General features: G+C 37.2%; 1 protein-coding gene across 1 annotated transcript in view; it reads left to right on the forward strand.

The window, feature by feature from the left end:
• Nucleotides 1-18,685, forward strand: part of HCN1 (hyperpolarization activated cyclic nucleotide gated potassium channel 1) — a 205,467-nt gene that overhangs the window by 123,647 nt on the left and 63,135 nt on the right. The window contains exon 4 of the mRNA XM_052777989.1: nucleotides 7,815-8,033. Within this exon, the coding sequence (XP_052633949.1) occupies nucleotides 7,815-8,033 (219 nt within the window). The remainder of the gene's footprint in view (nucleotides 1-7,814; nucleotides 8,034-18,685) is intronic.

The raw sequence follows: 18,685 nt of genomic DNA on the forward strand, positions 1-18,685 counted from the left end.
TCATCAGATTTTTAGATTATTTGATAAATTTCAGTAAAAGGACCTCAAAAGAACAAAGTTCAGCATAGAATGGCCTGGTAACATCTGCAGTTTCAGTGATATGCATTTGTAAAAACTTTATTTTTTTGTATATATTTTGTGATAATGAAATCGATTTAAAAGGAGGGGAGAAGGAATGCTCTCCAGTGGTAGTAAATGTTACTAAAGATGATGCCACCTAATAAGTTTGAAAACAGATGTATAAGAAAATAGTACAACTGGTAGGCAAAGTCTAGAGCCCCCCAATGTCCCCCTTGCAGAAGCAGTTCACATCCTGTGAGAATTCTTCAAGGAACTGAAACACAAACCCTTTAAAAACACCTGACTGCTTCACTGTATTCTGATCTTGCTTTTCCAGCAGATAAGCATGCAATGAAGCAACAGGTACATTTTGGAAATTCCTTCACCAGTATTCATCCCTTAGTTTGTCACTGACTGATTGACATGGAGGCTGTATTAATATTGGTAGATTAAACATGCCCAGATCTGGCATGTTTTCTCTCCTGGAAGTCAATTGCTTCCACAGCCTGCTTCCATACAGCTGGACTTCTTAGTTACCAAGGCAAGGTGGCCTCAAGTGAACCTGTCCTAACTCTCAGACTGTGTTCAGGAGTTGTTTTGGAGAGTCTTAATTGGCCCAAGCCAAAGCCACTGCTTTCTGAAAAATTACAGGTACAGACAATCAAATTCCACAGTGGGAGAATGTTTCCTAGCACTGTTAAATTTTTACATGGGAAAAATAGACATAGTCTGTACTTTTAACATTTTACTCTAAACTTTATAAAAGCTTTGTAACAGCTTTGTAAACTGTAATTTCTTAAAAATTCTTACAAAAATAATCCTTTGGAATGGAATGTTATTTTAAATGGGATTCATGCATTGCAAACTTTCTTTAGTCTTCTGCATTCAGTTAAGAGAGCACAGTGACCAAGGATGAGTCAGACCAGGCTGATTCATAGGCAAAAGTATAGGAAAAGTATTTTTCCCATAACCTTTAATTTATTATTTTGTAGCTTTGTATATACAGCTGCAGGAATTCATGATTGTATCTCTGATTGGGTACAGACACACAGAACAAAGAGCAGTACTGAGTAGTGTACAGGGAAGCCTCCCCTATGAGATTCTGAACATATCTTCTTATGTGAACCAACCTTTTGAATGCAATGGCCCTATTCATGTGAACATAATAACTCAAATATATGTGAAAGACCAGGCTGTGTGCATAAGCCCAATATCTGCACTTCTGTTGCTGTTTTTGAATTGCCACGCTGATTCTAAAATGAAAATGATTCATCCTTTCCATGAAAAGGTGATCACAGGTAGATATTCCTGCTGCTTGCTTTTAATGGGGAAATGTAATAGCAGATAATATTCAATATTTTCTGCATCAGGAAAAATAATCAAGAGAAAAAGAAAGATCTGTTATGCTACATTGTTTTTATTTGATGGCTAGTGCCAAAGTCATAGCACCAAAACATGAATAAGTTGTAATGACAGCAAAGTCGTGTAATGACTCTGAACAAAGTAAATATATTTAGTCATTGCTCCTCCAGTCAAGCCTCTTTTCCTGTGGAATGCAATGCCAAACACTTTCTAAAATTTTTCTGCCAGTATTGGTCTTGAAAGTATATGCTGAGTCATTTGCACCATCTGTTGTCTGTGCATGTATCAGCAGAGAGAAATGTTGAGAAGTTTCTGAAGACATCTGCTTATTCCACTGAGCTTACCAATTCAGGTTTTTTCCTTAAATCATATGTACTTACACACTTCCTAAAATATACTTTTCCTTGAGCTTCTGAAGATTTTTAGAATAACAGCAGAATTTTTAGTCTTCCAAGTCTGATGCCACCTTGCCTTTGTTTACTAGCTTTAGAAAACAGGAGATTCTTAGTAATAATAGCTGTGATAAGAAGTAGGGTTTTTGCATGATAGTACATTCACCACTGCATAAGTTTTGAAACAGTAAATATTGCACAACTTTCCCATTGGCCAACTTGGTTATTCATTGTGGTATTCAAACAACTTCTTCGAAAGTTGAAATGCTGAGATGGTATTTTGCTGTAATTTCCTGTCTGAAATTTTAACTAAACTAATATGCCATTCTAAGGTACTGTATGAAGCCAGAGGCAGTAAATTACACAACTGACTGATGGACAAGCATGTAAGCTATGTATCTATATCAAAATGTATATATAGGTTACTATTGAAATGATAGATTTCGTATAGAGGCCAAATTCTAGTCTCGTATCAGTGTTACGTGCATATAACTAGTTAACACAGAGAAATTACTGCCAGTGGATATAACTTGTCTTCTGAAATATGAAAGCAGAGCCAGGATTTGAAGACATGTAGACGCCAAATCCAAGCATGAGAAACTTTTGAGGACAATAAAACTTTTATGGAAATTTAAAAGTGTAACAGTTGGGAGGATCTGGCCATTGAACCTAGATGATGCAGGATTTGGTAAGAAAGAGAACTTTTTTTTGAGTTCTGTCTGACATACCTGTTAGAAATGTCATTAGCATGCAGGTATAGCCTTTTCTCAGAAGGTCTTTTTGATAAATTATATTTTATATAATTCTTAAATTTAAGAAGTCTTTAAGAAACTGTTGGAAATAATGGCTTGCAAATAAATATATACAAATAACTCATATTATGGTTATACACGACACAAATAACAGTTTAATTGAATTCCCGTTGGAAAAGACTGTAATTTTTACAGTAACTTTGACCAGCAGTGGCTCATGTCCTCCAGAATTTAGGCAGTGTTTGGGGTCACTACTGCGTTACAGTATGTGCTACCATGAAAGCAAGGATGCTTTGTGCTTTCTTCGACCTTTGAGCCCCACCCTGAACTTTACATTTGTTTTGTGCAATACCTTTCTGTGACAACACTAAAACCAGAGGGCTTACTTATGGACTGTCTAGCTGCCTTCATGCTCATAAATTAAAAGTGCCACTTTTAATGGGCACTGGGGTAGGACTGAGATAGGCGCTGCCTACTGTGTCCATAGTATTAATCTTGTTTGGGTTTCAGCACAGGACAAGCTCATGCCAGCTGCCTAGAAGGAATGGTTCCTCACCCACACCAGCTCCAAAATAGACCTGCTATTGCTTGGGAGAGTGCTACATAGCCAGTGCCACACCAGGGGTGTTTTTAACAGTATACCCATGTGAACCAAGTTCTAGAGCTTGGAAATGCTTTCTGGTAGTAGGATAGTCACAAACAATCTATATCGTGTCAAGATTTGTATCCATCTTTGCTCCTTCAGATAACACTTATTGTCGCAACAACCTAAAGGCAATGGTAGGCATGAATAGCTGTGTGTGATTGATTGATTACAAGGCAAGCTCTTTGGGGTAGGGACAGGCTACTTCCCCACTCCTACTGCAGTTTTGAAAAGGAGAATCAGAGGGTGAGTTCAAGATGCTTGTAGAAACCATTTCACTTAATTCCTAAGTCAGTCTTTGCTCCATGATTGTAAAGCGTGCCCTTGCAAACTGAGAGGACCATTTCTGTGACACACACAGTGACCGTGATGTGAAATGAAAAAGGAACTGAGTCAAAAATTTGGAAACCACTACTGTCTGTGCAATAGTCTGCTTGTTACAAGATTTCTAAATCAATTTGTATCTCAGTGCAAGGGTATGGCTGAGGGAAGATAAGCTGTGCCTGAGGGAGTGACTACAATACGGGAGTGGAATTGATTTGCCGATGACAACAAAATCTCCTGGTGAAAACCTCCATAGATTTCAGTAAATGTGACCTCTCTGTGATTTATTTCTTATGAGCTGAAAAGTTAATATTACAAAAATATATTTGTAGCAAGTACATGTGAAATTATGAGACAAAGCATAGCATCCTAAGGTGAAGGAAGAAGCCTGGAAACAGACTTAAAAATCAGAAGTGTCCTGTGATTAATGTATTCTTCAGGATAACTGCTAAGTTAATGTATATACTTACAGAACTAATTGCAAATGATCAGTGATCATTCCTTTCACAAATGTGAGGATTTCCTAATGTCATCAAGCTAGATTATGTAATCAATCCTTGGATAAACAGCTTTGGTATTTCTCACAATTTGAGTCTTTAATAGTTTTTCCAAATTAATGTCATTTCATTTAAAATATTTTAAACTGATTACTGCTAATCTGGAAACAGTGATCAACCCATTGTCAACTAAGAAATGAAATGCCCTTTTTTACTGATTGGTAGGAGATTTTTTCAGCTCATAGAGGCTTGTGGTTTTGAGGGTTTCTTTAAATCTATAAATTAAAAACAGAATGTGACCATTTAAGGAAACATTTAACATGTATTGATATAAATATTAGTATGTAAAAATTATATTAAAGAAAAGCTGACTGTGTAAACACAGGATTCTTTATTTCATAGAATAGGCTTTTGTTAATTCAGGGATATTATCTGTGAATGTGTTATGTAAAAATCTCCTTATGATGTAAGTGCAAAAATGCTTCTTATTAAAAAAACCCACCTCTATAGGCTAGTAGCAGAGGAATGGCCCTCACTTTTGTACAGCAAAAAGCAGCACATTGGAATGGGGTTGTGGAAAATTCCAACCTCTCACACTGAAACAAAGTTAGAGTTGCTCCTGCCACAAACCCTTATGTTATACAATTCAAGTAGGAAAATAATTAAATAATAATTATTATTATTTCTTATACTAACGTTGGTACTAGCATACATGATTCATAGGATTTTACATTAGAACCAGTGTTCTTTTTAAGTGGTTTATATGTGGATAAATCATTGAAGAGCACAAGTAACTGTAGTGAAATTTGTACCCTCCACTATGGTATTTGTTCAGCATCATCTTTGAAAAAATCCCCATAGAAACTAAAAAGACCAGTGTTTGCAGCTGATTGTACAAGAACTGATTGATTATTAAGGAAAAGAAACAAATAAAAAAGCATTGGCAAGTATTTTCAGCAACAAAGTCCTCAGGCAAATCCAAGTTGAATTCAAATGTTTTGTCAGGCTTTTCTACCAGATCTTTTTCTCCTTCTTCTAAACCCTTTCTACCCATTTGAGGACCAGCTGCTCAGGACCATCCATTCACAAGTATCTCAAATGTGCCTAGCCTGTAACAAGGTCTATCACAAGCTACATAGTAGTATCTAATGCCACTTTTATAACAAAATGGCCATTTGAGATGGCCTTGACCTCCAGCCTGGATTCAGATGCAATCATGACTGAGGTGTTGGATCCTACCTTGATTTATATATAAAGGTAGATACATGATTAAACATATACGTGTTTATTTTGTTGTACATTTTTAGTTACTTCTTTTCTGTCATTATAGCTCACTTATTCTCTCATGGTACTGCTTCTCAAGTAGTAGTTAATTTATTTTTCACTCCCCTGTTACACACTTAGTAGAAAGTCCTCCTTGTATTTTGTTTCTTCTTGCTTCTCCTCACTTCCATTTTCTTATTCTTTCTTACAGACAATGATATCTTACTTAAAACTGTAATTCACAGACTTGGAAAGGATCTCAGTCAAGAAATAAAATCAACCAGTGTTTGGATTAATTCAAGGTCTTTGATGTAAAAATATCATTTTACTGGAAGAATTTTAATTGAGGTTTATCACACCAAGGATATGACAGAAAAGGTTCATAGACAAGGTCAAGATCAGCTTTTATTGTTATTTAATATTTATAGTAGTTATGCTAAAAAATACTGTTTAGGAGCAAGATCCACTGTATGGAGCCCTGCAAGAACTGAGGTTTTGATCTTACAACCTCTTGAATACTGTGGCTTTAATAGTGCTACTTATAGCCTTAAAAAACAGATACATTTTTTCCAGCAAGCGGTTTATTGTTTTCCCCAGTATAGTCTATATAAAGCTGCAACTGCTAAAGAATTTGATATGGGTCTCTAATAATTCTCTTATTATTTATTTCCAACCAAAGGAGATTGATACCAGCTGGAAGGAAAGTCCTTCAAAACAGGCCGTGCCTTGATTGCTGTAAATTGCTTTCCTGAGAGACAGGGAACTTGCATTAAAATACCTGCACTGACTTAGATAGCAAGGAGTTTCTGTGCTCAAGCTGAGTATTTGAATCCTGAACTGGAGATTTTTCAGGGAAGCTTCTTCAGTTCTTCCATTTTTTGAGTATTTTTTAAAGCCCCAAAACAAAAGGAAACTTACTTCTTTGTAACTCAATGAAACCCACCTGATTCCCAGCAGTCTAAGATAATCCTCTTTGTTTTTTTTTTAAGTACAGACATTGAAAACCTTTTCCTTAGCGGTATTTACAATACAAAATTTTCACTTGTGAAGACAGAACCAGCTCACAAATCTGAAAAGCTTTAACTTAGAAAGTGAAACAAGTGTATATTCAGAGGAACCATTAATTTGTAAATTATTATATTAGTGAATAAATAGTAACTTTCTCATCTGCAATTCAAGAATTATTAGCTTATTTCCTGTTATGAGTTATTTTAGCTAATAGAGGGTCTAGAAAAAGCATTTTATTCGATGAAAAGCACAAGAGTAGTTAGTAACCTTGGCATTTAAATGGCAAAAGAGCAAGCCTGAAGCTCTTTGAGCAACAAGAGCATTTGAGCAAAGCTTGTATGGGTGGAAGAGAGACACAAATATTGACATTTCATATGTAAATTTTATATAGAAGTGCTACTGCTGATTTGGAGACTGGTTTATGTTAACAGGATTATTATTTTTGGTCCTGTATATTAGACACTGTATTGGATAACTGCCTAATCTTACTAATGTCATCCCAGTTCTTCCTTCTTCACTTCTTCGTTTCTGAAATTATTCTCAGTGCTTTGTGGTAAATACTGTGTTTTCTCATGTACGCTGCGTGCCTCCAAGCACAATTTGTTTTCCTGTTCTCATTTAATTCCTTTGGCAAGGAAAATAGAAAAATCTGACAAGGAGTCTCAGGGCTTTTTGGAATGTGTAAAAGTGTCTGCTTTTCTCTGGGAACAGCCCCTTTGACTGTCTCTATGTAAAGCTAAAGGGAAGATGCTGACAACACCTTTGCAATTTTAAAAGCTTGTGAGTGAGCTGTCGGGTCCTTCTAATCTTCTAGAGAGAATGGAAAGGTGTAGCTACAGATCAGAAATGCAGGACCCAGGTATTCACCTTTTCTTTTGAGCTGTGTTTCACAGACTGTGGCTATGAACATGGGTTTGCTATGATTGCAGAATAAACAGGCTTCTTTTGAATTGAGATGCTTCTGGTATAAACACAATATTACAAGAAAAAACAAGATAAGCAGACATTACAACAAATAACACTTTTTTTTTCTGTCTTTGGAAGGTGAAACAGCTGACAAGATGAAATGTGGTTTTGTGTTAAAATAGACAACTCTGAAAAGAAAGAAATGGGGCCACAGGAGTATGTTCATGCATATTAAAACAAAGTACTACCTTCTTGCACTTGATAAGTCTGTGTGCTCAGCTCTTCCTAATCTGTCTGCCATGGACTGTAAAATAAAATTGACCTTTAGTCTCCTTGTAATTAGGTTAACAACCACGTTTAAGAATACAATCATGTATCAAAAAATAGTCAATTTTATTTCATCTCACTGTGCTACGTATTATCTGGCAGAATCAGTGACGCTTTATCTAACAATTAATTTAGAAGGAATATCTCTTCTCATGCACAGAGGATACATATACCAGACTGCTCTTTCAGAGCCAGTAATCTATGATCTCAGTATACAGGTACAAACGTATTTTTCCCTTCAGCTGCTTTGTGGCTCAGTCACTTTCCTCTTTTCTTGCAGAACGACTCCTGGGGAAAGCAGTACTCATACGCACTCTTCAAAGCCATGAGCCATATGCTCTGCATTGGCTATGGAGCCCGCGCCCCCGTCAGCATGTCTGACCTCTGGATTACCATGTTGAGTATGATCGTGGGGGCAACTTGTTATGCCATGTTTGTTGGTCATGCCACTGCCCTCATTCAGTCTCTGGATTCCTCACGGCGACAATATCAAGAAAAGGTAACTCATTTTCATGTAACTCCTGAAGTTTTGAAATAGATTAATGGGATGTTTTAACTGTGGAAAAGGCCATATGAGTTTACGTGACATAAGCTAGCAGCATCTGAATCCTGCGGCAGATTTCATTGAACACAAAGGAATTCAGAACGCTCCATGAGCTCAACATATTCCTGCATGAACTCACTTTCCTTAGGGAGCAGAAGGTTCTGCGTGTCACATGCACTGAATGAAATCTTGGATGTGAAACTTGCTTTAAACTCTTCTGTGAAAACTCCATCCCCTGGTTCAGACTGTTCTTTGTACCCCTGTGCTACACTCTGTAGGTACTTGATCTAGGTAGCTTGAACAAGGGCCTTGAGCTCAGTAGTTTGGGCACATCTATACAATTTCCTGTTATTCCTTTGAATTGCAGGTTAGGGATAAACTTGAAGATGTCAAAAGAATGGCCTTTAAATGAGGACCAGACCAAATCAATTAGTTTTGTTTGGAACTACCTCAGAGAAGTGCTCAGAAGAGATCTTTGTTTGCTTTACAATAGTATTGTTTGCAGGCTAATCCATGACCTGTTAGGTCCTCTCCAAGGACAAAAGAAATGGTGGCCAAAGGGTAGAAAAGTAGAGAGGGTTTAGTGGGAAGAAAGGGAGTTCTTTATGAAACAGGAAGAAAAAGGTTGTTTGAGTCCTTGTAGGTATGATTGGAATTAAAAAGACATAAATGGGTACCGAGTGGGAACTTTCTGGAATGAGTATTAATTGTCAATTGTGTAATAAAAGTCAGAGGCAAGTGCGGGTGAAGCTATGACACTAGGAGATGAGGCTAGGTATGGTGGCATAAGGAAGAAGGGATCAGAATGAACCTTGGCAAGGGACAATAAGGTTGTGCAGAGTTACTAAGGTGCTTAAAAGAAGTCAAAATCAGTTATTATAGTAAGCAGGGAACTGGAGAGGCCATGCCAGGAGAGAGGTCAGCTGAGCAAAGTAGTGAAATCAGAGAGTTCACATCAGCAAATAAGAAACACAGCCTGAGCAGTAGTATTTGGCATATGTCCATAAGAAAGTCCAGAAAGGCAAATTGGACAGCAATCCCAGTGTGATGTAACACAAGCCTGGGAAGAAACCTGGCAGAGAGTAAATAGAGAGGGTGACCCTGGCATCTGCTGAAGATGAGGAGGAACAGCCTGAGTTTGCTCAGGGCAAGAAAAAGGGAGAAGTCCAAAAAAGATTTGAGTAGGAAGGACTGGGGTGTTTTCTTTACAAGTAGGCAAAGAGGGAGGAAATGAGTGTATGTGGGAGGAAAAGAGTTTACATTTAGTTTTGTTAAGCTTGAGTCACAGAAAGACCATGGGAGAAATAAGGAATGAGCTATAAGTCCAGTAACACAAAATTTAGCCAATGGCTGACACTTCAATCTCACAGCTGTTTAAAACAGAAGTTTGCAAGCAAGAGAGCCCACACGGTGTTATCTTGAAACTAAGTGAGAATGAGAGGTTTAGAAGGAGAGGATGAGTGAGCATTAAAACCTCTAAAAATCTGAGCTCTGTCAGTGACCATGTGAAACTGCCTAATCCATTTCAGTATAAAGTCACGGAGCTAATCCTGGTAGGTCATGTAACCCAAACTAACTGGCTTGCTGGGTCTGTTCTGCCAGCTGAAAGGGAAGTAATTTTATCAATTTATACTTCTAGGGAGCTGTGGGACAGAAACATCTTAACCATGGACATGAAGGAAGACAAGAGAAGGAAACCCTAAACCTAGTATAACTGCAGTTTCATTAGAGGTTAGGGTCAACATATATATACACACATGCACAGATGTATGAAATCAGCAGAAATGTCACCATCCACCTGAAACCCCATCTTAATCATTATCCTCAGATCTTGCTGGCTGCAGCATAATATCACAGTGTTTTGAGCATCAGAAATATAGTGCATGTGTAAAGATACTCATATATTTTAAACTGTTGAGTAAAGCCAGTTTCATTTGTGGTTTTGGTGTAAGTTAAAACCCAGCAGCAGTCAAATGGTATTGATTTCTCATGTTTTCACATAACAGCAAACAAAGCTTTTTTTCCCCCCTCTGTTTTTTATGCACACACTTTATTAAACATTAGCATAGAAATGTCTGGCATTTTCCAGTTCCTGCAGTTCTCAATATTTTCATTCTTCTTTTTGTTTTTACTTCTTATTTGTTTCCTGACATCAGAGGCAAAAGCATAGCATGGGAGTGACAAACAAGAATGAAAGAAATGAGCCAGAAATTGCATGTTTCTATGCTTTAGAAAAATGTTTCTCTTTTTCTGGCAGCTATTAGTATGCCAGTTATTATGGGCTAAAGAATGTCTTAATTAAAGAATTTTTTTCTATTGATTTCTGAGACCCTGAAGTCATATGTATATTATCAGCTATACCAACTATACTGACATGTTTGTATGTTCGTGCACATTGCTTTATCATAGTTTAATCATATATTTTGTAATAAATCTTTGATTATGGCCTAAGAATTATAAACTATTACTATATACTGCTAATGAATATTGTATATTTTTCTTTACTCTGTAAACTAGATAAATGGGTGTTTCAAAGACCAGTTTGTGCTACCCATTTTGTCAGCATATTTTCTAAAGTACTGGCAGATAAAAATAGCTTATATTTCACTTAACTGAGACTTGAGAAGAAGGTAAATCAAATCTCCAGCCACAGGTTTCAGAGTTTTAATATATATACTGCAGTGTCTATTTTTGCCTAGTGCATTGCTTTTTTTTCTCTGGGAATTAAAAAATTGGAAAAATCAGGAGACTGTGACTTGTTTTGATTTTTTGGGCTTAAATGCTAGGATCAACTTCTTTTTTTAGTTTTAGGTATATAGGATTGTGTATTTCTTGGCTCCATTGTTTTCTTTGTAAGAGTTACAGAAAATAATGTAATTAACATGAATTGCTAGGCAACATAGAATGATAGTGGAGGTGAAGAAAGAGGTTGTTCTTTAGTTCTTCTCTGGGTAACGTCATGCCAAAATCTTGTCCCCCTTTTTTTTCAACTGTTTTTTACTGCTGTAGCTAAAATAATATTCCATAAATATATCTGTGGAATGCAACTAATGGAAGGAGAGTTCTGGTTCTTCTCACACTGAAAGCAGCTAGAACGGACATATTTGCTGAAATAACCATATCTTCCTCATTCACATCCTTCCGAAGCTCAGGGTGTGCAAAACTAGAACAGTCGTAATTCAAAATGGGGAAGAAATAAACATAGGAAGACAAGAGATAGCTATCATTAAGCCAGATACATCAAACACCATCTAAGAGCACCAGCTAAGAATGTGACCTGTGCCAAGCATTGCATGCTGAGAGAAATCAAAATATGGTAAGAAAGCAAATATTGCTCCACGTGTTTACTCTTATGGGCCAAAACCATAATTTATCAGAGGAAATTAACAGTGCTTTTAAGCTGTCAAATGTAGAAGGTGGACAATAAAATCACATACCAAGAAATTCTACAAAAAAGGGTGCATTGGTACATTCTGGTCACTTTGAGGAAGTTCAGATGTTTTTCTGCTGAAGTGAGCGGGACAGTTCTCAGAGAAAAAAATACCTCTCAGATTGAATATGTACGTTAGATCTTGGTATCAATGAGTGAAGGCTGATAACCCGAAAAAGGAGAAAGACATGTCCAAGAAAGGTATACTCAATCCATATTCCCCTTTCAGTAAGAAAGTCTGACAGACCATTCTACCTTATAAAAGGACTGAATAAATCAATAAATCAATGGCATATTAGCACTCTCCTTCCTGTCTTTGGTATCAGTCAAAGATAATGCAGTAGTAAATAAAAGTAATATTTTAAGTGATAACACCTTTGACATTTTCTAGTATCTAGGAAGTCACCACATCTCAAAGACGTTTGCCTTTGCAAAGGCAACATTTCATATGCAGAACTTGTTAACAAACTAGTGTGAAACAAAGCAGCCAAATGATCAGTCACTTGACAAGGAGGTGAAGATCATTAGTTAAATACTTCTTCCTTTAGATGTTGGCAGTTTTTAATAGGAAGATGTTCACCTAATGCTGTGGATGTCGTTGAATAATCTTGATTGAAGACAGGTTAATATTTCCTCTGTTCCAGTCTGTTGCATAAAATGTCCACGAACAAAGTCACAACAACCCAATAGAGGCAAGTTTGGTAGTAGCATACAGATTGTCTCATAGTGTAAAGATTTTTAAATTGCTTTGATAAAATGACAGCTATTAGATCCATTTTCATTATGCTATCATTTTGTATATTTAGATTTTTCTCTATTGGTAAGCAACTCAAACAACCGCACAAGGTTTCAAAAATAGAAAAAACAATCTAAGCAATTTTACCAATTGCAAGTAGTAAAGAGGCATAAAATATATTTGATTCAACCATATAGATATCAGAGGAAATGGAAAAAAAGACAGCTATTTCCATATAGTAGATGCTGTCCCAGTCATGGGAAGATATGTTAAATCATTATGAAAGCTGTGAAAGAATTCTGGGCTTGACATCAACTTCATATGTCCCGAAGGACATCTCCTAACCCTATACTCTGCTTTTATCTGATCTCTTAATTTATGTTCTTTTAGAACATCTTCAGTTAAATCAGTTTAGTTCAAAGGGAGAAAAGGACCTAAATGTACTTTTCTGCAGAGAAAAAGTAATAATTGCATATAAAGAAAATTTAAAAGCAACTTACTAATTGGCATTGTGTATTTTTACATAGACAGCATTGGGATTTGAAGATCAGATTGCTCATTTTTCATTTCTTAAGCATCCAAAGAAATGTTTACAAATGAATAACAGAGTTAGGACAGGAGGACAGCTTTAGATTTTGTAACACGAGGCCTTGCACAAGCTTTTTGAGTCTGTCCCTCACAGCTCCAGTTTGTATATCTAAATTGTCCATGTAGTCCATGGGGAGACACTGGACATGCACTTGCAAGAGGCAGCAAGCTCTCAGGGGCAGATTTGGGGCAGCAGTGGCCGAAGCGTGTTTCCATTTCCCTTCCCCTCCACAAGGCTGTGGTACGTACTGGACCATCTTGTGCAGTGAGACATCTGAGGACCTCCCTTTGAAAACTGGGAAGGGGGACCACCTCTTTGTGCTTCTTTCTCTGAGCGGTTATTTTAGGGTGTGGTGGAGGGGCTCTGCCATAGAGTGAATCAAGACTTGGTAGCCACTCGTTCAGCCAGTGATGCCTCTGCGTTTTCTTAAGAGGATCAGAAGGCAGCTCTTCCATGTTTTCCTAAGTTTCAAGCACGTCGTGGTTAAACTGAAGGTGGAACAAGGCAGATAGATAGCAAGTTCTCGGCATGCTGGTTAGTACTGCTTTGGTGCCTAGGAGACTTTTCTGGAAAACGTTAGATATTTGTAAGCCTCTCATCTGTAAGTATCAGGGACTTATGTATTTCCACAGGAGTCTAGGAAATAGCAATTCTGGTCATGATGCTCATGCATAGGAAAGGAAGAGCTATGGCAAACTCAGGACCACTTGGCATGTACCAGCTTTTGCTATATTATTGAACTAAATATAAATATCCATATAGATGTAAATGTAAATATAATTTTTTGTCAGCTTGCCCTTGGCCAGAGTCCAGGGTCAGATGAGGTAGAGTGATGCAGTTGAAGAAGAGTTTCTGTTGCCTACATATTATATATACTGTTCATAAAAATCTTTGAAAATCTAACTGTTCTGGCTTTTTTTGCTTAAACTGGACAGATGTTCAAAATACAAACTGCAGAACTTGAATTTTGGACACCCAGCTGAACTTACAATACTGGAGTTTTGGCATCTAATTCCTGGATCTGCTCTGATCTGAGCAGCAAAGTTTCTCATGATTTCTAAGTTCAGTAGCTTTTCATGGCGTTCACATTTGCTTTTCTGATGCTGCTAGTGGTTTTTAGAAAACCTGAAAACAGTGTGACACAAAAATGTTCTGTGAGTGGTCTCAACTCCTTCACTTAACAAATGTCCGTTTTCACTTATACAGCATAATTTTAGCAGTAGGTCATGTCACGTTCAGATTGCTGGTGAAGGTGAGCCACTTGGCAGATAAATCTTATCTTTTCTGTGCAGTTGTGCTACAGTATACATGGCACCCCAAAGGAATTACTTATTTTGGAGAATAAGGAATGGTTTAGCTTATCCTGTAGTTATATCTACTTGCAAGAAAAAAAAAGGGAAATAAAGCAAAACCTTGTCACTGACTGCCAGCCTGTAGTTTTGCAAGTTTTTATAAAAATCTCATCAGCTTGCACAGATATATATCCTATTTAGCTTTGCCACAGTGCAGTATTTTAAATAGTAAACAATTTTTGAAGTGTGTTATGAATGATCAGGTACAAGAGTTGCTAAAAGTTTTGTACAGTCTCAGACCTTCGAGACCGAATATTGACTGTGCCAAAAGCATTACAGTCATTGTAGCATTGTGAAGTAGAAAATTCATTAGTCCCTAAATATTTAGGTGTAACTAAGAGTCATTGCCTGAGACAGTATCTGTGGATTCTTTCAGGTAGTCATAATTCTTGGTTTTGTGATTTTATTTGGAAGTCCGGAGTGTATTATACTTAGAAAAGGGTCTGTAAGTCTTGAGTTTTGGATTATTTCTGAATCATCTTATCATCTTAAGCTGTTTTGGCAAACATCAGGTGACAGGCTGCTAAATGGATAGATGTAGTATTCCTGTCTTCTGTGAGCCTTATTGATCCTCGTAGAAGGCACTGAGATTTCTTAGAATAAAGCAAGTTATTAAAAGATATTTGGTATAGCTGAATTACAAAACATTCTGAAAGGGAAAAAACACATGGCTGCAGCTCAGAAAAAACTTTTCAGATATTCAGTTTCACAGGGTGCATACTGTTATTTAAAAGAACATGCACATGAAGGAACTTGTAGATATGTTAATTATTTTATTTGTGTGCATGCTTTTAAATATTTTGATGCATAATTAAGAGTATTGTGAACTCAACCATCTGACATATAAATGCATAGGTAAATACAGCCACGACAGCCAGTGGAGGCTGCACAGACAGAGACTTATTCACTGAACATGAAAATATTTGTTGTGTCAGGATAGGGCTTCTACTGGCATCACTTGCTTTCTCTTTCTGTAAGCTAATCTTTATCAGTTTGTGTTTATTATAGTTACCTGAATTTTTGCTGCACATAGTTGTGGTATTTAATTTGACCTTGATCTTATCAAGTTTTGAAATGGGAAAGAACAACAGATACTATTGCAACAACTAAGGACGAAAACTATTCCCCCTCTCCTGCTAATCAAAAATCAGAAGTTACTCACCTTTAACTATACAGTGATAACAAAATAAATGAGTTAGTTTGTTACTTTTCAAGTGGAACTGAATTGTATGCTCAGTTCAAGGGTAAGGCTTTAGGAGAGGAATGTAAATCAGTCAGAATGTTCTCACTATACTGCTCTCCTCTTTTGTCCTGATACTTCCTTATTGTGTTTCAGCTTCTTGTTATGGTCAGTCTTGCTGGGGTAATCAGGCTGGTTATTTTTGCCTTGCATCTCTAAAAAGGTGATTGGTTCCTCCCAGTAGCAGGTAGTGTGCAAGCCAAGTGCTATCCACCCGGCTGCATCATACCTGTGCCAAAATGTAATAGACTCCCACTGCTTCTAAAATGACAGATGGGACTTTGATTTATTGCTGTGTTGTGGGTAATTTACCTATAAAGTGTTCCGCTGTCTTGCATTATGGATTAGGTTTCTAACAGTTTTCCATATGAAATTGCAAAGCAAGCTCATTATAATTTCAGCCATGTTCGTAATGACTATATAAAATTAGCTGTGAAGGCATGAAGTTCCACCAGAACCAGATTTTACACACAATCGGCTTTCTTTTCACAGTAATTATCATAGGGTTACACTTTAAATAGTTTTTTTTTAAAGGGATACAAACAAGGAACTAACTTTTGTTTTTCAAAGTCTCTGTTCACATATAGTGCAAGTTACCTTTTAGCAAGAGAAAAACTCTGTGATTCACACCAGATAGATATAACTGGCAGCAATTATCCCAGTTACACTAGAATGATTTGGCTTGTGTCCTATATGTGTAGAAGGAAATAGCACTCAATATTATCTAATATAATATTATGAGTGAGAAAATAATCCTTGCTGTGCAGATTCTTTTTTTTCCTTTGCCTTGTTAGGGAGGAAGGGAAGAAAGAAGGATTGATTATTTTTATCTTGACTTTTAAATCATAATTCTCTCCTGACCTCACCCTGTTTCTTGAGGTTTGAGTAATTAAAGCATGTCTGCCTTGAAAACATAATAATTTGTACAACTAAGATATGCAATGTAGATTTATAAAGGCTTTGGAATGCAGAGGATAGCAGTAGGACTGAAACCTTTTTTCTGCAAAAGAAAGTTTTTAACAGTCCTTTGTATTCTATTGTATGCTAAATTAACAGTTTTGTCCAAGTGGTTACTAACCTTGAAAAAATACTATAACACTAATTCAAGAAACCTGTATTAGAAGAGAGACTCAGTAATGAACAGAGAAGTAAAATGTTTTTATCATCTCCATGTGTTTTCATAAAGTGCACTAGACTTACCTTTTCCAGGAGAATTCTGCAAAGAAAAAAAAAAATCAACAAAACCTTTAGAACATTTTTCTAAACACTAAATATATGCTAAAAGCATAATGAAAGTAGATCTTTTCATAAAAATGCACAATGCTATGGGCCTGCATTGTACAGTTTGGGATTAGGAATATGTCATTTTCACACAAGCATCTATATGATCTTCTAGACAAAATATTTGTTCATCAGATGCCTTTTATTAGGGGCAGTGCTGGATGCCTCTATATATGCAGGCAGGGCTGGCTGAAGTTGTTTCTTCACTGAAGAATTTGATGTGAATGTAAATATAATTTTATATGGTTTTGAAGAGAACACTGAGCAATTTTTAAATGAAAAGTGAAGGCAGGTCTTTGAGTGTTTGTTATTAGACATTTGATAGGAGCTGGTAACCAGAGTTTAATGGAGTTAATTCCCTTAATTAAGAAACCTCCCTATCCTTTCTCCTTTTTCAACTTTTTTTTTTTTTTTTTTGGCATAGGCCTTTCTTTTCCCCTGACTTTTTAGAGAATGTAAGCAAGTGAGAGGAGCGGGCGATCGCCTGGCGGAAGAGTCTAGCTCTCTTGTTGCTTCACTCCTGCACAGCATCAGGAGTTTTTCAGCTCCTGTTTGGGCAACATTAGAAGATGAACATGGACTCACCTCAGCCAGGAATATCACCAACACCAGAGGCAGCCCAAAAGGCTAATGCAAAGGAAAATTGAGGCAGAGAGCCCCGAAAGGTGACTGATCAGTGTAACAGAGCTAGTAGAAAGGCATCTGTGACTTCTTCCTATGGTATGCCTGCGAGGAAGAAAGCAGCTGGAAGTAGCAGGAGCCAAAGGATATGTGAAGTGAGAGGCAGGGAAGGATGAAGAGAGGAAAGAACTGGGACTGCACCAGGGGGAGAGGCTGTCAGCTTGTTTTAGGGAGGAACTGTGATAGACATAGGAGCTTATAGTGAGGGATTTGTTGATGGCCCTTGAATTTATCTGCTGAGAAGAGCCTCCCATTGGGCAGTACATGACCATATCTGGATGAAATTCGGAAATGATTTGGCATGCCCTCTGATTCTTGGGCAACGGGATAGAGATGAGCCTTTTATTTCCACCTGCATTTCCCCCACTTACTTTGAGCATCAGCAGCTTCTATAAGTGGACAGTGCAAACAAAATAACAGAAGACACCCAAAGTGAGAACCATCAATGGTAATAATTACCTGGACACCATCTCACATCACCCAGTCAGCCAGCCACGAGGTTTTGGGTTGCATGGGCAGAGATAGGATAGCAGCTGATAATCCCTGCTCCATCAGGTGCACCTGTAAGGCAGACAACATTATTTACTGTTCAAACAGTTTTGCTAGGAAAAAATTCTGAAAAGGTGTAAGTGAACTGCTATAAAAAGGGAAAAAGAGATTAAAACTCTAATGGACTATATTGGGCCATTGATTTTAAGGCAAAACTATAAAAATCAGTGAGTAACTCTGACTGAAAAGCAATGGCACAATAAAACCACTAGTGTATGTAACTCAGTTTATGAAAATATAATTCTTTATTGCTGAAAGATTGTGTCTTAAATTTCTGTTTGCAAAATATTTAAGAAACTGGCTCTTGCTCTGTAAGAGTTCATGATTTGGGGAAGGTAGCAAAGAACAGTGTAACCTTGCCAAACAGTGCCAAACCCAGAAATTATTTGGGACAGGCATAAACCTTAACTCTTCCTTGTTTTTACCTCAGCTTTATTTTCTTTCATATTTTCTCAGTCTACCAGTCTGCCCCCCAATCCTTATGCCCGTGTCCAAGGCATCTGGCAGAGAACATGGCCTCTTTTTCTTCAAAACTCTCCTCATCTAAACCTTCCACCAGTCTTGCCATGGCAGGAGAACGCTTTCATTTTATGAAGGATGCTGTGCCACTTATGCCAACAAAGTGAGAGCTTCCCAAGACAGGGTGCAGTGGTGTAATTACACAGAATAATGTGACAAAGCAAGAAAAAGGAGAAAAAAGACTAATGAAAGCATTGTTCTGTGGTATATCCATCAATATTAGGTGTATG

Source organism: Harpia harpyja, chromosome Z (assembly GCF_026419915.1).
Source record: "Harpia harpyja isolate bHarHar1 chromosome Z, bHarHar1 primary haplotype, whole genome shotgun sequence".
Classification (NCBI taxonomy): Eukaryota; Metazoa; Chordata; class Aves; order Accipitriformes; family Accipitridae; genus Harpia; species Harpia harpyja.